At 35.6% G+C, this 21,255-nt stretch overlaps 2 protein-coding genes and 1 non-coding gene across 3 annotated transcripts; all 3 read right to left on the reverse strand.

Annotated features, from left to right (window-relative positions):
* Positions 1 to 2,921: 2,921 nt before the first annotated feature.
* On the reverse strand, positions 2,922 to 5,043 carry LOC133308613 (cytochrome P450 93A3-like). Its single transcript, XM_061509255.1, has 2 exons — positions 4,120 to 5,043; positions 2,922 to 3,801 (listed from the first exon to the last, which is right to left on the reverse strand). The coding sequence occupies exons 1-2, from the start codon at positions 5,041 to 5,043 to the stop codon at positions 3,172 to 3,174; spliced, it is 1,554 nt and encodes a 517-aa protein (XP_061365239.1). The 3' UTR covers positions 2,922 to 3,171.
* A 4,977-nt stretch (positions 5,044 to 10,020) lies between these two features.
* LOC133308617 (small nucleolar RNA R71) lies at positions 10,021 to 10,126 on the reverse strand. The gene has a single exon (XR_009751186.1). It is a non-coding gene; the product is annotated as a small nucleolar RNA R71 (small nucleolar RNA).
* An 8,812-nt stretch (positions 10,127 to 18,938) lies between these two features.
* On the reverse strand, positions 18,939 to 21,169 carry LOC133308612 (ras-related protein RABA4d). The gene is made up of 2 exons (XM_061509254.1): positions 20,691 to 21,169; positions 18,939 to 19,681 (listed from the first exon to the last, which is right to left on the reverse strand). Exons 1-2 carry the CDS (start codon positions 20,915 to 20,917, stop codon positions 19,243 to 19,245), a joined length of 666 nt encoding a protein of 221 aa, XP_061365238.1. The 5' UTR covers positions 20,918 to 21,169; the 3' UTR covers positions 18,939 to 19,242.
* Positions 21,170 to 21,255: the final 86 nt, after the last annotated feature.

Genomic DNA, 21,255 nt, shown 5'->3' on the forward strand with positions numbered 1-21,255 from the left:
TTTTTGTGAGGTTTCTTATGAGAAATGAGCTCTCAAAGGTTTTCAATGGTGGCTGGTCATGGAAAGGAGAAAGAGGAAGAAAATTTCGTGGAAGATGAGTTAAGAAAGATGACAATTCAACTTATAAACATATAAAAGCTTTCTAGCCACTTTTGTTGTAGGTCAGCCAAGGAATGTTTTGAAGAGGAAAAATTGATTTGATTCATGAAAATATCTAAGTAACTTAACCATTAAGCTTACTTTGTTACCTAGTCATCGCTTTTACCTATAAGGCTTCTTATTAGTTGATTTTAGTTAGAACTTTGACTCAATTTTAATAATTAATCTAACTATAATTAGATTAATATAAGACCACCTTGAACCCATGAAATTTACTACACAATTTAATTATGCCATCTAATTCAAGTTTAGGCATAGTTTTGTCAAGTTTTAACTTACTTAAAATTATGATGAGTCTCCAATTTATTATGTATTAAGGGTTAATAAGAACATGAAATTGATTTAAAAATAATTAAAAGTTTTGAGAATTATAATTAAAGTGTTATTTTATACTCAATAATATTCTCATAAAAATTCTTTTATTTTGCAATAATTTTCAACTCAATAAATAGATAAATTGGAGAACTCAAGTATATTTGTTTTAGATTTCTGAATCATATAATTGAGTGAAGATATTATTAAAGATTCTCTTGAATATTTTTAAGAAAAGTTTTCCTTTAAATAAAAAAAGGAAGATTTTAAGGATTTGATTAAAGATATGATAGGAGATTCTAGTGAAGATTCCATTGAAGATCTTATGAAAAATTAAAGATATGGTTTCATCACTATAAAAAGGCAGCTCTTGGAAATCGAAAGAAGACGGGAACATTCAGAAAGAGAGGAGCTTTTGCTGGATATTAGAGAATTTCAGAGAGAGAGAAGACTTGAAGAATTGGGAACATTGATTTCTTTTCTTCTTCTTCTACATGACTTCTACTTCTTTTTATTTGTTTTATTGTTTTAGCCAGTGGTGGTGGCGGCGGCAGTGGTGGTGGCGGCGACAGTGGTGGTGGCGTAGTGGTGGTTGTGGTGGCGACGACAGTGGCTGCGAAGATAGTGGTGATGGTGACAGTTGTGGTAGTGGTGGCGATGGTGGTGGCATGGCAATGGCGTGGTGATGGTAGTGGCTGCGACTGTGGTAGTGGTGGTAGTGTCGTGGTGGTGGTGGTGGTGATAGCGATAGTGGTGGTGTGGCGTGGTGGCGGTGGCATGGGGATGGAAGTGATGGTGGTGGTGGTGGCGATGACGTGGTGATGGTGACGGCAGTGGCTACGATGATAATGGTGGTGATGATGATGGTACTGGTGGTGGTGACGGTGGCATGGTGGTGACTACGGCACTATTGGTATGGCGCCGATGGTAGCAGTGGTCGTGTCAGGATGGTGGTTGTTCTGGTGATGAACGATGGTAGTTGTGAAGAGTGATTGAGAGAGACTATTGTTTCTCATTTTGTGCTCGGAAACAAAAAAAAGAAAGAAATTTTTTGATTCTTTTTTTGTTTCTCAGAACAAAAATTAAATTCATCCCGGGAACAAAAAAAAATAAATTGTTTTTACCAAACGAGTTTTCTATCCATTTCTGTTTACGGGAACAAGAATTAAAAAAAAAATCCGGGAAGATTGTCATGCACACCCTTAATTGAGGGGGAGTTATTAACATTGCACTCTTTTTTTCTTTACTAGGTTTTTATCCACCTGGGTTTTTATTGAAGAGATTTTTAATGAGGTATATTCATAGTGAATAGTCATCTAAGGAGGAGTGTTGTAAAATATATAGTTTAATATGAGGATGACTCATTAGTTGCCAATGTCTTTTGGTGTATTATTTAACTGCAACATCAGTAGTGTATTCAATGTATTTATTCTTTCATTATGTTCAAAGTGCTATATAAAGACATGACTCTTGTTAGAATGTAAATGATCGGTGAATAAAAAGATTCTTGCATCCTACTCTCTCTTCTTTTTCTATTTCCCTCAAATCTTTTCCTATAGTTTTATAGCAAATACTATTTTTTGTTTCATTTTTAGTTTATTTAGTTTTTGGATTTTTTTTTTCTTTCGATTTTTGCGGTTTGCATCGATTTGGATTATTTCCAGAGAATAAAGCAGTCCCAAGAATGAACAATAGAGGTTGAGGGAACTTTTACGCTTATTCATTAAAATAATATAATTTTAAAAATTATTTATCAATCCATTATAATTTGAAAACTATTATATTCGATGGATTAAGTTTATATGTTAAAATAATAATGGATTAAGTTTATATTTTAAAGTACGTCAATCAAATAATATCATTAGAAAATTGATTAAATGTAATTACATAACTTTATCACCCGCAGAAATAATTATTTAATTGTGTAAAGAATTAATTCAACCCAAAATTTTAAGGTGTTGGATGAGAGTTTTTTTAATGGTTTATATTATTCTCTAACATATCCCCTCACGCAAGAACCCTTTGCACTTGAAGCATGAATATTGCACAAGCCCAATTTTTGATTTACTTTTTACTTATTTAATTCCATTAGAAAGTGGAAAGGGAGGTGGAGATCGAATCCCTGACTTATGACTTTCATATCATGTAAATAATCAATTCAATTCAGAATCTTAAGGTGTTATGAGGATTTTTTTAATAGTTTATATTATTGACTAGTTTTCAACTTAGGCTTTAATTATTCAGATGAAATCCTTCTTGGTGGTCCATGCGATCGAAGGAGTACGTAATATTTGATCTTCCTTGTCCTCCCATGTTTGTATTATTGCTATCAATAACATGGTCTCATTTTCAACTGCAATTTTGATTAGCACTAGATACTTATTAGCAAAACAAACATTTCGTACACATTACAAAGAAAAAACAAATACAAACACAGGAACACACCCACGATCAACATTTCATGCTAATTTTACACACAAGAAGGAGAGAAGGGGGATTTTTCTTTTTACAGTGTTTTGATGCATAGATGACCTAAAACAATAATAGATCCTCCCATGTGAGACACGAGAGGTCGTGTGAAACAATCTGATGGATAGATGGTGAGAAAATAATAACCATTAATTTATTTAAAACGGTTGAGATCGTTTCAGTTGACCATCTCACATGTGAGGATGCATTTTCAACCTAAATCAACTCAAATCATAGTGATGCAAAAGGAAGGAGCCTAGCCACAGGGATGCATAGAAGGGGATGTGCCCTTGGAAGGGCCATTCCAGGTCCCTCCTCCAAGTCAACTATTCCATTCCCTTCACCAACCTTCCATTCAAAACACTGAATCATACTAGCCAAAGTTGTGGGAATAATTTGCAAAGCTAGTGAAGCACCAGGGCAACTTCTTCTTCCAGCCCCAAATGACAAAAGTTCAAAATTCTGGCCCTTCAGATCCAAAGGGCTCAACCCCTCTTTATCAATGAACCTCTCTGGTTGGAACACAAGTGGGTTTTTCCAATAGTTTGGGTCCCTACCAATAGCCCAAACATTTACAAACACAGTAGTCCTTGCTGGAATGTAGTACCCATTAACATTACAATCTTCAGTTGATTGCCTCACTATTAAGGGTCCAGTGGGGTGAAGCCTCATTGTTTCCTTAATTATTGATTGAACATAGGGAAGGTTTGGAATATCTGATTCCTCCACCAATCTTCTCTTATCAACTACTGAATCAATCTCTTGCCTTGCTTTTCCCATCATTTCTGGATGGTTTATTAACTCAGCCAAAGCCCATTCTATTGTATAAGCTGATGTTTCAGTTCCAGCACCAAACATGTTCTACAAAATTACATGACCAAAAACTTAATTAGTTTCCTTTTTCCTCAAAAACATCAACAACAAAAAAATTTGACTAGTATGGAAAGAATCATGCATAAACTATTATAGAAAAAATAGTGCATGATAGGGATGTGATATTATGCTTACTTTTTTAATGTCTACTTTATCTACTTTTTTCCAATACAGTTACATTATAATCTCAAGTAATTTTCATATTTTCTCTCTCCTCCATGTTCGTTAAGATTGTGATTTAAAGATAAGAAATATCTAAAGTAAGCATGAAAAAAATTAAACATGCAGAGCGGAATTGTTAATTACCATAATGAATGCCTTGATATTTTCTCTTGTTAATCTAATCTCAGAATTTTCATCAGAATAGATATCAAGTAAAATATCAAGTAAATCCCTCACTGCTTCATCTCCATTACTACCAATTTCCTCTTCCTTCTTCTTTTTTCTCTTTGCATCTTCATGTTCCTTCATGATCCTCTCCATTATAGCATCATACCTACTTCTAACACTCTCAAGCCTTTTACCAAACCCTTGCAAATCCAACTTCTTAACAAACCACAACATATCTCCCAAGTTGAACTTCCCACCAAGTTCAGTCATCTCTTTGACCAACTCAATCAACTTGTTCCCTTCTCCTTCAACATCAGAACACCTTCTTCTCAAAGCCATCCTTGTGATTATGTTATTTGCAAGCATTGATAACTCCTTCCCTACATTCACCTCTTCTCTCAATTCAGCTTTTTTCATCATACTCTTCAAGAAAAGCTTTGTTTCTTCACTCCTAATAGGAAGGTGCTGGTGAAGTATGCGACCTCCAAGAAGTTCAGTCATGCAAAGCTTTTTCATGAACCTCCAATAAGGTCCATAGGGTGCCAATACAAAATCTGAAGAACCATATGTGATGTAGTCTACGTTGGTTCTTTTTGGTCGGTTTAAGAAACAAGTTTCATGGGTTTTGAGGCATTGTCTTGCTATCTCTGGCGAGGAAACAAGAACACATGGTTTGGAACCAAACAAGAGATAAACCAAAGGGCCATAACGTGTTGAGATATTGTGAAATGCTTGGTGAGGGAGCTTGGTGAGGAGGTAGAGGTGGCCGAGGACCGGAAGAGCACGAGGACTTGGTGGAAGACGTGATTTAATGCGAGACTTGGTTAAGATCAATCGTAATAAGAAGATTGACACTAGCCAAATGAGAAGTAGCACAAAATAGTGACCAAAATCAGCCATTAATGTTGAAATTTTTTTGTTAACTATGAACAACAAAACTAAACTTCCAACTATTCTTATATGGGTGGCCAACTTGCTTTACATTTTATTTTATTTTTAAATATTTTATGATATGATACTGCTAGCTATATACATTAATTAATAATAATTTTCAGACCCAAAAAATGTTGATCCAGTGTCAATCTAGTTAGACTTTAAGATTTGACCTTTTCAAAAGATACTTGGTTCGATTCACGAGAATCGCAACTTTGAAAGATTAGATAAGTTCAAACATAAAATCAGATTAATTAGTGGGGCAGTTAAGTTTTGGACAGCAGTTGATGCCTACCAAAAAAAATATTAATTTTAGGTATATTTGATAGCCAAAAAAAAAAAATCTTAATCAAAAGAGATAACTACATTAACCTCTCAAGAATTTCGTGTTAATTATACTAACACCCTTCTTGTTTAAAAAATTATATCTACCTCTCGTACTATACTTTATGTAGTGTTTTTTTTTTTTTTTTTTTTGGTATCTACTTTATGTAGTGTTATTATTCATGATATAATGAACCACAGACAAATTTAGTTTTTTTTTTCCACCGGTAAATAAATTATTTGATTAATCCGGTTTGAGTAAAGGAAATAAATATATCCCTACTAAAAAGTAAGTTTCTCTAAAAATAACAAAACAAAAGTAAAAAGATACAAGTGTAATTAGTATAGCTTTAGGACTTAGGAGCAGTTAGCGTAATTGTTACTAAAAATTAGAACCAATTTCTTTATGAAATTGCGTGATCCTGTAATAAAGTCGAACCGGATTGCTTTACCTATAAGTTATCAAGTAATTATTGAAGCACAACCAGATAACATGTTTGTTAAGTAAGTTTTCAGAGAAATTTGTATAACATAGAATTCGAGAGGTTGATAAATTATTTCATAAATCAAACCCCAATTAACTGCAATAAGATTGAGTTATTTAATTAATAAACATAATATAAACCAACTTGTCTTAAAAAATTGTGGTCCGTACCTTTTAGATCTTTTCCTTTATTCTTTTTTTTTTTTCCCGTTATTGGTTTCTTTCCTAGCTACGTACTAGTGGTCCTTAAGTAGTTTGTCTTCTTGGTTTCCTTCCTAGTTCCTACGTGCTTGTGGTCCTTAAATAGTTTGTCTTTTGGTTTCTTTCTTTTTTTGTAGATTTTTTTTTTTGTTGAAAAATCTTTTGGTTTCTTTCGTTCGTTCATGTGGTCCTTTCTGTCTGCAACTGCAATAGTATTTTTGGTTAATAAAACTAATATGTTGCAGAAATTATCATTATGATAGTCGTCTGAATATTGAATAATATTTTTTTAAATTTCAAATGATGAATAGTTTCAATCAAATTGAGTAGAAAACATTATAAAAGTCATTACACGTAATCATTATTAAAATCAATCATATAATTATAAAAATGCTTTATGTCTCTTCTTTTATAGGAGAGACTTCCATTTTCCTGCGGAGAGGACAAAATGGTGGGCCCACCATTTTTTTAGAAAACATAAGACAAGGCATGAAGTTTGAAGGGTCAATAAAAGAAAAATATTTTCTCCTATTGAGAAAATTTAATCCCATTGTAAAAAGAAAAATATTGTTTTATTAACCGGAGTCCATGTGATTGAGCCCAAGACGTCAAGTGAGGCATGAGCGAGCAAGGTTTAATCCTACACTTAAAAGAAATGTACATACATATTAATCTTATGGTATATTGCATATTAGCAATCACTATTATTTCTTTAATGATGACAACATAATACATGTAAGGAGGGTACAATAATAGGTAATATTCTACAGAAACTATTTTTGTTTTTTAAGGTTATATATATATATGTGTGTGTCTCTATTGTTTTTAATACATACTCATCCATCTACTTGGTCCCGGGACTAAGAAATCCTCGTTGATGTGCTTTTGTATTATTTATATATTAAATCATAGTCTTTGGTATATTTCAAATTTATTGAGAATTTTGTAATGTAGAGATTTCCTTTGTACGAATAATTATTTGTTACGTTGCATCACCTGGAAATATTATTGTATGAATAATGAGAACCAAATCTTCTACTCCATTTGTCCTCTTTCATTTGTAAATCGATTAACTATGTAATCTCAATCTTCAACTTGGCCTTTTGTGGGGCTTATTCCTTATCTTTGCCTTAGGGAGATCAATCCAAGACCGTTTACATGCTGATGGGAGCGCACTCACGCTTAATTTGTAACCAAAATTTTGTACATTAGCAAGTTAGAGAGAGAAACCAACACTAGGCTCAGCAACGGGACATTATAGTCACGTTAAATTTTGTTTTAAATAGACTAGGTTTATGCATGATGTTTTTGTTAGTATATAGGTGTCCTATAGACAATCTGCAAGTCAGATGGATCCATGTACTTTTTTATTGTTATAAATAAAAGTATTTTTATCTTATTTCATATTACATGTCTCAAATATTGAATATGAGCAACTGGATAAAGCCCTTGGAATGAAACGAGTGTTACATTGAGAATTTGTGATAGGGATTACGATCACGAGGGCTCAATGACACCACACGTCCATTGTCAGAAATATGTTCCTAGTTTAGAGATATCAAGAATGGGCATTGGTGATCTCGAGTAAGACTAGCACAACTCAGCTACTTGCATAGAGATGCAAGGTAGAGTCCTCGTGAGCTACAGATATGCATGCTTTAACAGGTATAAGTGTTAAAAGAGCAACCTTTGAGTGATATCTTCGCGAAAATGCAGAACTGCATTCTGTCGTGAAATATTCGGATATGATATCCGGATATGGCCCCGACATATATCGGGATATTCTGGGAATTTCGAAAAGCCCACCATTCCCAGATTTAAAGAATTGCTATCCCCAGCAATAGTCAAACCAAAAGATGGATAATAAACCTGCACTATGGGAAAAATTGTGGCATATAGGATAACTATAATGCACACAATAAAGCATCAGAGTGTTTGGGAAATATACCAACTTAAAATAGCAAAGTACTAAAAAGAAAAATAAACTAATATACACTAAATCTCCGTCAGCAAGGAGATTTAATCAATCCTCCATGTCATCCCCATCAACAGCATGGGATGACTCAGCAAATGGAGGATCTGGTAGTTCTAGATGCATCAGTGGATGAGACCACCATTCCCAGATTTGATTCCAACCGTGAATCCATGTGAGGAACTCTTTGAAGTATTGTTTCCTTTGAGAGACAGAGTCTCGGTGCCTCTTCTCACAGATTCTCCTTTTGGCAGCCTTCATCCTCCGGTGATCCGCACACATCCTCCAACCAGTATTAAAGAGTGTCACCACTTCCTTTCTCATTACCTTCTTCATTGTAAGATGATGCCTCCCTTGAGGTTTCCTCACATTTTTGTCTCATCCTTATTAAGAATTTTGTGGGTACGAGAAGAGGGATCTTTATCTTTCAAATCAGAAATAGACCACCCTATGGTAGTCCCATGTTCCTTCAATACTTCAATCACCGCCTCCTTATTACCCAAGAAGGTATATTGCAGAGTTTCAGGAAGCTCCTTCAACTCTATTTTTGGGGCATCATCTTCTTTGTCAGAATCTTTCTTTTCCTCAAGAACTTCAAACGCTACATTCTTTCCTTCCTTAACAGGAACACTCTTATGCGCCTCAAGTTCTTCATCAATCTCTTGACTAGAAGATTTTTCTTCTTTCCCCACTTGCTCTAAAACACCAAGTTTAAAACAATCGTCTTTGTTAGAATATTGTTTCATAGAGTCAAAGACGTTGATGGTAATTGTCTCATCATTCATCCTTAACTCAAGCTTTCCATTTTCAACATCAATCATGGCCCGAGCAGTGGCCAAGAAAGGTCTACCCAACAAAAGAGGCATCTCAGTTCCCCCTTCCATGTCCAACACTACAAAATCTACCGGAAAGATGAACTTGTCCACTTTCACAAGAACATCTTCAATTATACCACTAGGTTTCCTTAAAGATTTGTCAGCGAGTTGCAAGGAAAACATAGTAGGTTTAAGCTCAGATATGCCCAACGATTTATACACGGACAAGGGCATCAGATTTATACTTGCCTCAAGATCACACAAGGCTTTGCCGACATCAGTATTACCAATAGCAATTGGAATGTTGAAGCTCCCTGGATCATGACGCTTAGGCGGGAACTTCTTTGTAATAATAGCACTACACTCCTCAGTGAATGTCACCGTTTGGCATTCCTACAACTTGTGTTTTCTTGACAAAAGGTCCTTCATAAACTTGGCATAATTGGGCATATTAGCCAAGGCTTCAGCAAATGGAATATTAATGTGGAGTTTTCTGAATATATCCAGGAACCTTTCATAATGTTGCTTCTGAGCATCTTTCTTGAATCTTTCCGGATAAGGTGTCATGGCTCTCATGTATTAGGTTTCAACTCATGCTTCTCTTTTGCTTTTGCTTTTTCAGCTGGCTTCACCACTTCAGCAGGTTTCTTAATTTCTTTCTCAGGCTTGCCTGTAGGATCCAGCTTCTCTTCAACCTCTGGTGATGGAAGTACTTTACCACTTCTGGTTGTGATGACCATACAATCTTCCCTCAGATTAGTAATTGTGTTACTAGGGAAGGTACCTAGAGTTCTATCAGCAATTTGCTTAGCCAGTTGGCCAATCTGATTCTCCAAATTTCTGATAGATTCATTTGTATTTTTGGTATTGACCCTAGTCTCCTCCATGAAAGCACTAGAATGTTGAGCCATTTGTCCAACTAACCTCTCCAAATCAGAAGGTTCCTTGGCTTGGATTGGTGGAGGTTGCAAGTAGTTGTTTGAATTGAAATCAAGACCTGTGCCTTGAATCTTCCGTTGATAATTACTACCTCCAGCAGCAAAATTTTGACCTCTTTGAACATTTTGCTGCTAAGGTCTCTGATCATACCAAATGTCATTCACTTGCTGAGTTCTTTGCTGATTTCTTCTCAATGGAGAGATACAACCAGATGGTGAATGATATCACCAATTTCACTCAATCCGAGGGTGAATCAATGTGTGCAGCATGGAACCGGTTCAAGGATTTAATGAGGAGGTGTCCTCATTATAACTTGACTGCTGGTAATCAAGTTAGAATCTTCTTCAATGGTTGCAAACCTGAGGTGAGGATGGTGTTGAATGGTGCAGCAGGTGGCACGATCAAATCCCTAAGAGCAAATGAGACTCTTAAGTTGATCGAAAGGATGGCTACGAATGAAAATGAAGTGTTGTCTGCAAAGCCTAAGAGAGGTATCCTTCAGCTGGAAGGTAATGATGTGGTGCTGGCTGAAAACAAATTGTTATCTCAGCAGATAGCAAACTTGACCTCAAAGCTTAACAAGATGCAGCTTGCTGGTGTTCAGACTCAAATTGTTGCTGCTGTATATGAACATTGCCAGGGCAACCATGAATCTAATGAATGTTCTTCTTTGCTGGCTTCGGATTCTCCTCAACAAGTGTATGTGAATGGTATTTGGTATGACCAAAGACCTTTGCCACCAAATATTCCAAGGAATTAGAATTATCCTTCTGCGAGTAATAATTTTCAGAGGAGGGTGCAAGGAGCTGGTCTGGACTTCAAGTCAAATAACTATTTACAACCTCCACCGGTTCAGCCTAAGGAACCTTCTGAGTTGGAGAAGTTAGTAGGACAAATCAAAAACTTGATGCTCACCGGCAAGTGTACCGATCGCACAAGTAATATAATGATAAGAAAAGTTCGTCTCCACAGGAATTGTGATCGTATATCAAATAATTGTTCCTTTTAAGACTGAAGAGTTCAAATAGGTGTGTGAAAATTGTTGTGGATTTGAGAATAATAAGAATTAAAAGTAAAACGTATTTTTTTTTTTGAATTTTTGTTTATGAGAAAAAGAACAGAGAGTGATTTTTGTAAATAAGAGAAAACATCGTTGCTAGAGTGCACTCACCTTATGATCCCCACTTCTTACTTTGGATTGATTTACAATATTCAATTATATAATTCCTCAGATAAATTATTATCTAAAAACATTAATAGTTAACCCTCAATTCCTTGCAAGGTTAACCCTTTAATCCCAATTGAAACCCTAATTCCTTGCAATGTTTCTCATGGCATTAAGCAATGAACTCAATAATTTAAGCATCTGCAATTAAATATACATCTATTTCTAGCATGCATATAAATTGTTATCTTACCCCCTTTCAAGACCAAAACCCCAATATTCCTATCTAGGGTTCTAACCCTCAAACTATCCTCAACTATCAGATTGATCAATTCTAATAAAGAAAATATAAAATACGCACAGGGTATAGATAAAGATAATTTATATAAACAAGTAAAAGTAAACCAATCCGTCGTAACAAAGGTTCACATAGGGTTTGTGACCCTAACTACAATAAAAATAACTTAGCCAATCATTATCATGACTAAAAATTCAATATTCAACATATTTGATAAATGAAAAGAGGAAGAATGGAAGAACAAATAGATCCTTCATAACTCTCTCTGAGCACAACCGTCGTCTCTGGTCTTTAGAATAGGATCCCCCTAATTCTGTAAAAGGCATACTATTTATACGCCTCTTTTCCTTCTTCGAAAAATGCCCTCGGACAGCACGGTGCATCTTTCCTGCAAACCGGCGCCGGTGTGGCGCCAACTTGCGCCACTTCAAAGACACCGCTGAAAACTCATAAAATGGTGTGGGTTGGAGCCGTAGTGGCGCCAACTTGCGCCATGTTGCTGGAATTTGTACCGTGCTACAACCGTGTGGAGACGCGTCAACAGGCTTTTTATAATTTTGTAATTTTCACTTCTTTTACCTGTATAAACACAACCAATAGGTGAGAAATATTATTAACATAGAAAGAATCAATATAATAAGCAAATATGTATTTAAATTGCTCTTTTATGACTCAGTTCTTATCAATTTTAACTTAAGAAACTACATCTGCTAGAGGCACATCACTGCCACTATTGGATTTTGCATTGGAGAAGCTTGCACTTGGAACACTGTACTGCAGTTGGCTCTAGTGCCAAATTATTGAGCATTGGCCGCTATCTCAGCAATCAACTCTTTTGCCACAATAGGTGTTTTATTTCCCAAGACTCCTCCACTAGCTGCATCTAAAAGGTTTCTATCCATAGGCAGCAACCCTTCCTAGAAGTAAACAATCAGGAGATTGTCTGGAATCTGATGATGTGAACAGCTTGCACAAAGCCTTTTAAACCACTCCCAATACTCATGCATGTTCTCCCCATTAGCCTGCCTTATGCCACTGATCTCTTTTCTGATTGTGATGGTCCTGGATGAAGGGAAAAATTTCTTCAGAAACAATCTTGACATGTCATTCCAGCTTACAATGGAGGAAGGTGGCAAGTAGTACAGCCAGTCCTTAGCTCCACTGTCCAAAGAGAAGGGAAAGGCACGCAGCTTGATTTGCTCCTCATCCACCCCTGGTGGCTTCATAGTGCTGCAGACTACATGGAACTCCTTCAGATGTTTGTGAGGATCCTCACCTGTAAGACCATGAAATTTGGGAAGCAAGTGTATTAGTCCAGACTTAAGCTCAAAAGGTATATCAGGGTTAGCATAACGAATACACAGCGGCTGCTCATTATTAGCATCAGGTGCAGCCAATAACTTAAGAGTCCTATTATCCATGGTCACATAATCAAATAAATTACCAAACGAATAAACACTATGTAAGGACTCGAACAAACAGACTCAACAGACTCAGACTCTAAGGTATGCTCAGGAACAGCTCTATTGTAAGTCAACCTACGAGCTCTACTAGCAGCATGCAATGATCTCTCTATCTCAGGGTCATATGCATATAAATCGTCAACACTGGTAGTACTCCTAGTCATGCATCATAGGTATAGGCATACAGCAGTAAAGTCGCAAAACATACAATAGAACACAAAAATTGTAAAAAATAGCAAAGAGAAGCAAAATTAAATCTACGAAAAATACTAAATGACCTCAGAATGCTATGGGACCAACTCTCCTAAACTCTAATTGACCCTACGGACTCAAAAATCAAATAAATTTTTTTCAAAATATAAAATAAAATAGTAAACGATTGAATTTGGCTAAAATTGGCCCTGCAACATAAAAGGCTATGCCTTGATGACTTTTGACCGGGATGGCCTCCTCCTTCACGTCACCAATTTTCAGGTCAATCGGAGCAAGTTGAACAAGTACAAAAATACCCGATACGTCCTGAAACGACAAAGAAACACTAAAACGGGTTAGTAAACGACAGAATTTGGCAAAAATAAAGGTCACCTTACGCCCTCTTAGGGCATGACTTATGCTCAGAAGGTTGAATTCCTTTGGAAATAGAACTCCCGAAGCCAATCCCTCAAACAGAAGTTTTACCGATTTCCCCAAATTTCGACAAATTGCCCAAAAACGTAAACCGTAATGCAAAAACTTTGAAAACTGAGACAAGATGCAGATGCAGATGCAGATGCAAATTCTAATGTAGAAACAAAGGTGCAAAAATCGAATTCAGAAACACAAATGAGTGCAAACACAGAAACAAGAAAAACGCACAGAAAAAAATGCAGAAAATAACGAAATAGAAACGAAACACAAAACGCAAAAGAATACAGAAAAACATAAACAGATAAATCAAAAAAAAAAATTTTAAACAGAAACAGAAAACGAAAATTAAAAGAAAATGGAAAATGAAAACGAAAACAAAAAAATAAACAGAAACGACATTTTTTTTTCAGAGACAGAAACGAAAATTAAAGGAGAAGAAGAAGATCAAGAAAACAGAAAAGGGAAAGAGAAAGAACGCTTTGACGTGCAGAGTTCTCTAAGAACTCGCGAACAACCAGACAAGCTGCAAGCCTGCGAAATCAGAATCCTGCAACCCGAACTGCAAACCAGCAAAATCACAAAACACAAACAGAAAATGAGTTATCACAGTGAACAATTTAGACCGATGCAATTTCCCCAGCAATTGCGCCAAATTTGACGTGAGCTGTCGAACTGCGCAAATTAAAAATTATTTTTATTTAGGGTTCAGAAAATTTGCAGTAAAGTGGAAACCCTAAGTCGTCTCTCAAGAAAATTGTTTTGGTAAAAATCGCTTATAAAAACAGAAAATAAAAAGGGGGGTTTTAGATTTCGGTTGAATAATTAAAAGACAGAATATAAAAATTGGTATTAAAAATTAACCAACCTAAGGTTAGGGTTCCTAGGATATCCTTCCTTGGATAAAAATTACCAAATTTGCGATTAATCTCAATTGAATCAGAATCCTTATTTTCAATTGAGAACAATTTGATCATCAAATCTGATGATCATTCTTTTTCTATAATCGTAATCGCGAACCTCAGATCGAATATCCACAATCGCACGATATCGATCTGAGTTAAGGAAAAGAAACAAATCTGGTTAGAGAATGATCACAAATCCTCTAGGCAGATCCATGGAATCCCTTCCCCTTAGGTTGATTAAAGGGGTTTTAGCCTAGCATGGCTAGGATAAACATGATTAAAAAATTAAAATAAAATAAAAATAAGAAGAAGAAAAAGACGAAGAACGCGAAGAACGCTTCAGAGAAAATCCTTTGATCCCAAAATTCAAAACCCAAACGCGTCCAACTTGGCATCTGAAATCGACCAGCTTCCAGTCCGAATTGGGCTTCGAGCTCTGCATAAGAATCGTAGCCCTCTGCGTTTTCTGAAAAACCCAACAATAATGAAGTCAATCCGACAACTGTGGACCGAGATATGGCCAGAATACAGAAATAACGTAAAGCTGAAAAATTCTGACGAAAATAAATTAAACCCAATCAAAAACTAAAAATCTAAATTAACTCTAAAAATCATTATTTTATTCAAATAAATCCTAAAAATACTAATCAAGAGTAACAAATAAGTGTAATAAAATATGAGTTATCAGTGACCTTGCTGGACACTATTATTACTTGTGACCCTTTGGACACCGAGTCGTGAGGGAGGATTTAGCTTGACAGGTAAGCTTTCGTATCCTCGATTTTGCCATTGTTGGTTCTACCATACCTCATGGAGGGATGGTTTATATGCATGATGTGTTTTCATGTATTGATATTTGAAATGCGATTGAGCTGTTAAGTGCAAATGCCTTATGATATGTATGTGATGTTCCGCCCAGACGGTAAGCCTGAGTATGTAGCATCATACAATATGGTGATCCTGTGGGCAGGTACAAGGAGCACCTTGTACTACTGTGGGTTGCAGACGTATGTAATTTCTGCATTTTCTCTGGCCAATAGGATTTTGACACACATGACATGTTTATAAGCTGCATTGCACTGATTTCTGAACTTATACTATTATACTGCTTATTGAACTTATATTACACATGTAAGTGAGTTTGGGGTGAAGAGATCCTTGAGGACCCCTTGTCTTACTGAGATTTTTTTTTAGAGATCTCACCCCACGTTTGGGGCACATTTTCAGGTTCAGGTACCTCAGGGATTGATACCTCGGGCGGCAGGAGGCCGGAACTTAGTTGAGCTGATTGATTCATGCTTGCTGTGTCTAGTTATATCTTATGATTATACCTGCTTTACATTTTATGACGATTGTATTGAGACTTGATTATTATGTTGTTATTTGGTGAGCATAGGGGTTATCCATGCCACATTGTTTTCAGACATGTTGATTTAGAATTGAGTTGTATAAAGTCATCAGGATAATGTCCGGACTACGTGTTGTGGATCTGTGATTTAGATACGCATCTATATATGAGGTTATTTAGTGTAGATAGCTTTTATTGCAATTTACATACAGGCAATATTTTAAAAATGGATTAAGTAATCAACTTAGTTAATATTAATGACGTCATAATTGAAAAGAAAAAGTTAGCTTCCGCATTTAATTGAGCTGCGCTTAATACCGTAATATGATAACAAATCCGGATGCATACGGGGTGTTACAATGTCAAATCGAGTTGGAAAGAGAAACAAATTGGGTTCAAAATGAGGTGCAGGTCCTCAGGATTCAACCATGGAATCCTCAACCCTTGGGTTGATTAAAGAAAAGAGGAGAGAAAAAAGACGAATATTATATTAATTTCAAAACTGTAAAATTCAAATTCAAACGAAAGATAATCCACAAGGTCCCTACTCTCGCCCTTTTATCCTCTAATCAAGCTGGGCTTCGGGTTCTACAAATCCAACCCAAAATAAAATAAAACATTAAAACATGGCCTTGGACCCTAAACACATTGGGTTCTAATTTAATTTACAAGTCCAAACGTCAAAATAAATTTCCAGCAAAACGCGTCCATCTTGGGCTCAGGTTTTGACCATTTTTCCATCTGAATTGGGCTTCAGTGGCTGAAATATAGATTTTAGTCCTTTCTGTTAGCTGCAAAACACAATAAGAACGGAGTCGATCTGACATCTGTAGAGTGAGATATGACCAAAATACGAAAGTAGTGTAAATCTTGAAAATTCTGACGAAAATCAATTAAACCCAATTAAAATCTAGAATTCTAATTTGACCCAAAATACCTTTATTTAACTCAAATAAATCCTAAAAATATTAACCAAGAGTAATAAATAAGTGTAACAAAATATGTGTTATCAATGCTCGTGGGTGGATATATTGGAGAATAGCACGCACTGAATTGACCCAGAAAGAGACACTACATGGAAATCTCACAGATAGTATAAATAGGTAATGTCTCTTATTATTTGGGTTTTTCTTTCCTTAGACCTGACGTTGTTATACTGATCTGTGCTCTGGAAGGCTTGCTTTGATTATATACCTGGTATGCCTGAAACATGGAGACTCGAGGTATACTCTTGGGCATGCCCTAAGGACTCAGGGCTAGTGTGACAAACTGAAGGAATTCGCCAATCTCTGTGGGAGATTAGGTTATCTTTAGACTGGTGAAATCGGGATGATATTTACGGGACTCGGGAATCTATGCATAGTAAAGGAGTCATGAGATGACCCACTCTTTAGAGTCCGTAAATGAAGATTCCATGTTTTGGAAAAAGCTAACCCTAAAGCGCAGGGGTTGATACGTTTTCCTTGACCTAGGTCAATGGGACGGATAATCGAGACGAAAAGACAATTCACATGATAACCAAATAGGTATAACAGTTTGATCATTCGATGAATTCAACTAGCTCTGGGACAAAAAACATTGTTAATGTTTTATGTTGTCATTAGATGGATTGGGCCTAATGGGCCCAAGCTCATTTATGTCAGTAGTTATGTTGGGTCTGATGGGTCAGACACAAACACCTTAAGTTGTCTTGAATTCTAGCATATGTGGTTTGGGCCCAATAAGGGATAATGGGTCGAAGTTGGTAAAGCTCACATATTGGGTCAAGAGAGAATTGGTGGCATCATGCACCAAATTGGACTTAATACATGATGTAACCTAATTAATTTAAATGTTATATTAATAAAATTAATTTGGATTCTAATTTTGAATTTTGAATTTTAAATTTGAATTTAAATAAAATTAATTTGAATTTTAATTTTGAATTTTGAATTTGAAATTTGAATTTAAATATAGTCATTAAATTAGATTTAATGAAGATGGAGAAAATAAAGGAACCAATCAATTATATTGATTGACCAAAACTAAGGAAATCAATTAATTAAGTTAATTGGCTGAAATTGGAGAAACCAATCAATTGGATAGGTTGGATAAAATTAAGGAAATTACCAAATAAGATTGAGATTTAATGAGAGCGCTGATTTGACCTAGTTTTGGGTTAATGATACGCCACATATATAGTCCCCTTATTCCTTATTTTTTGTAACTCTTCTTTTCTAATTTTCTCCACCGAAACCCTAGCCAACACACATATCAGTGTGGCGGCTATTAACCAAAGGCGTCACTCACTCTTTGTTCTTTGTCTTGAGTCTAGCAACCTCCATTGAAGGAAATTCGGCATTGGAAGAAGTGTTCTTCTCTTACAAGACAACAAAGTGGTGTGAATTTCCATCGGAAGACTTATGTTCTTCAAGTTTGAAGAATTGATCAAGAATGCATCTAATCATGAATAGTTATCCGAATAAAGGTATCAACTTTAAACTCATGACATGTCTATTGCATGATTCATGTGTTTGAACATGCTTGAGGGTGGGTAAATATTGTTTCTTCCGCACAAATTTTTTAATTTTTTCCTCCTTTATGTTCATAGCCTACAACAGTCGAGTTTCAGTTTTAGGTTAGTCTAGTGTATGCTACATTATAGGTTTGATCTGAATTATATTTAAAAATTAAAAGACCTGACCTATACCTATTAACCTATTTAAGTCTATCAAAAGTTTAATAACTATCAAAATTAGAAAAAAAATTATAAAATCATTTTTTATTAATTAAAATATATAAATAATTATTTTATTTTAATTAAAATAAATAATACAATATAGATTGGTCTATAGATTTATAGGCCAAACTTTATAAAAATAGACCTACAACCTATTTTCTAAGCAAGCTTATTTTAAAACTCAAGTCTGTTCTATTTTATTAAATATATTCGATCAGATCTTGATAAATTGTCTAACTCATTTACACTATTCATTGTGTCTAACAACAAATTTTGGACAAAAAATAGCCATAAGTCCATAACATCCTATTTTGATCGTTATCCTGAGAATATATATATATCTCGTCCTTTTTCTTGTGCAAATAATTGTTTATGGATTGAATTTCATTGCTGGAGGAGGACAACCGAAACATCAAATGTTCCTGGAAACCATAGATAATATCACATAGGTGAATTGGTTAATTTTACATTTTAAAAAAAGTTATTAAGCGTGCAAGCATCCAAAACATTATATGCAATATTAAGTGAATTCTATGCAATATTAAGTGAATTCTCTCCAAATAATATGTATTTCACATCAAAAGAGAATATCAAATGCTAAAAACTTCAACTACTTGTCAAAAGTAAAAGCATCCGAGTAAGTTATACAGTTTCCATTCCTCTCTCTGAACCAGCCCTTCACAACCGGGAATTTGTATTAACAAATTTAGGTCCTAAAGCTGGAAAGGGCCCAAAAAAGAGAAGAAAACCCGTATGTTTGCAACCAACAACCACAGTGGTAAATAAATATATCCTACAGTTTGCTTATGGGATGTAACTAACGCTCTCTACAAACGCCTACATGTAAGAGGAGTCAGAGTGAGCCAATATGCTTTCCCAAGAAGAAAGGAAACAAGCAAAAGGTAAGGATTATCCACAGCAGCCACCCTTCTTTTGACTCATGTCTTCGGTAGGAACAATTATCTTGGTTCCTTTCAGAAGCCCTGAACTACCACTAGGATCTCCATCATCATTGGCAATAAGTGTTTTCTTGCTGATAATTCGGTATATCTCAGTTAGAATAGTCAGAAATGCAGTTTCCACATTAGTGGACTCAAGTGCCGAGGTCTCCATGAAGAATAGGTTCTCTCTTTGTGCAAACTCCTGTGCATCTTCAGTTGGCACTGCTCTAAGAGTTCCCAGATCACACTTGTTGCCAATTAGCATTATTACAATGTTTTTGTCAGCATGACCTCTCAATTCCTCTAACCATCTTGCCATGTGATCAAATGATTGACGCTTAGTCATGTCATAAACTAACATTGCTCCCACAGCACCGCGATAATATGCACTAGTTACTGCCCTGTACCTGAAAGAGAGAAGAAACAACTTTTAGAAACTGAGTGGCAAATAAAAGCTTCAAACTCTCAAAACTTTGAAATGAAACAATTCAGGTTGTAATCAACTAATATGCAAATCATGTTGGATAAATTAATAATATAGTCTAATAATATGTTCACATACAAACCCAATAAGTGAGAGCATGGTTATTTAGGTCCATATGAGTTAAAGCCCAATAGCTTATATTATCTCTACGGTTTTCCCTAAGCTGAAGGTAATACTGAAGAACATTCCAAATCTGATGCCTCTTATTATAATATTTCAAGCATCTCTAAAACTTTCTCTATCAAACCCATAAACTCCAACAAATCAAGCTAATGCAGAGAACTATCCCAGCCAAATAAAAAGGAAGCAACACAACTTAGTCATGCATTTGTGTTTCCGGGCAATCGGTTCATTCTGTAGAATAAAAAATGAACCAGTTCCATCAAATACTATTTCTAACCATTTTTTGTTCCCCAAACTAAAAGTAAAGAAAAAAAGGCATTTCCGGAAAGATTGTCATGTGTACCCTTGTATGACCTTGCACGCAAAAATAAGTATCTCAACAACCCAGAACAAGGCACAGTTAACAATATGACCTCAAATTTAATAACCACTATACAAATCTTAATCCCAAAATCCTCTAATTCCTAACAACCCTAGTTCCTACCTACATTTGCTGAATGAGTTCCTAATGTACTTCCCTTTTCCACTTGCATCCATACATCATAAGGACGTGAAAGCCACAACCAATCAATTTAGCATTAAACAGTCCTAATTAGTTCCAATACTTGAAAAAAATGACCCACGAAAATCCATTACAGAATAAATGATATTCGAGCAACCAAGATGACATGCAAATTCTAATCAAAGACTAACAAAGAAAGGGGCAATTATGAATTTTTTTTATTATTTATTTATTTCATTTCAAGTTTTTGCAATTATGAATTGAGGCAAAAACAATTAACATAAGAGAAATCGAAAGGGAGAGGAACCTTTCTTGGCCAGCAGTGTCCCATATTTGAGCCTTGACGGTTTTGTTATCAATGATGAGAGTTTTGGTCTGAAACTCAACACCGATTGTGGCTTTGGAATCGACGCTGAATTGGTTCCTGGCAAAGCGGGCGAGGAGCTGGGTCTTGCCGACGGCGGAGTCGCCGATCAACACCACTTTGAACACGTAATCGATCTTCTGGTTGTAATCGCCGTACAGATTCGACATCCCGCCGCGGAATTGAATTTAACGTAACAAGAATCGCTACGCCAGATGGAAATAAGTGCTGCCTTTCAGATCAATCATGGTCGTTTGGGCCTTTCTTGTTTATGACTCTTCTCAGGGATTCAATCGATCACTTTTTCAGAAAATAAAAATAAGAAAAATATAATTATCAAAGGGAAAGGCAAGAAATGGTGGTTTGGGTTGACGAAAAAACAAAAACGGTGTGAAAGTAACGTAGAGGTTGGCGATTTGGGTTTGGGATGGACCACCATAATTCCCTTGTTTGCGGATGCAAAATAACTCGATACCTTTTTTCTTTTTAATTTGAAATTTATTATAGC

This window comes from Gastrolobium bilobum, unplaced genomic scaffold, assembly GCF_033153095.1.
Source record: "Gastrolobium bilobum isolate Gb01-03AN ecotype WA unplaced genomic scaffold, APGP_CSIRO_Gbil_v1 utg26554, whole genome shotgun sequence".
NCBI classification, from domain to species: domain Eukaryota; kingdom Viridiplantae; phylum Streptophyta; class Magnoliopsida; order Fabales; family Fabaceae; genus Gastrolobium; species Gastrolobium bilobum.

What these genes read in the sequence shown, in the direction of transcription:
- LOC133308613 (XM_061509255.1), bottom strand. Translation starts at nt 5,043, where the DNA reads ATGGCTGATTTTGGTCACTATTTTGTGCTACTTCTCATTTGGCTAGTG. An exon ending in ATATCAAGGCATTCATTATG is followed by an intron (nt 3,802 to 4,119) that starts GTAATTAACAAT and finishes GTAATTTTGTAG; the next exon opens with AACATGTTTGGTGCTGGAAC.
- LOC133308612 (XM_061509254.1), bottom strand. Translation starts at nt 20,917, where the DNA reads ATGTCGAATCTGTACGGCGATTACAACCAGAAGATCGATTACGTGTTC. An exon ending in GACACTGCTGGCCAAGAAAG is followed by an intron (nt 19,682 to 20,690) that starts GTTCCTCTCCCT and finishes TCTCTCTTTCAG; the next exon opens with GTACAGGGCAGTAACTAGTG.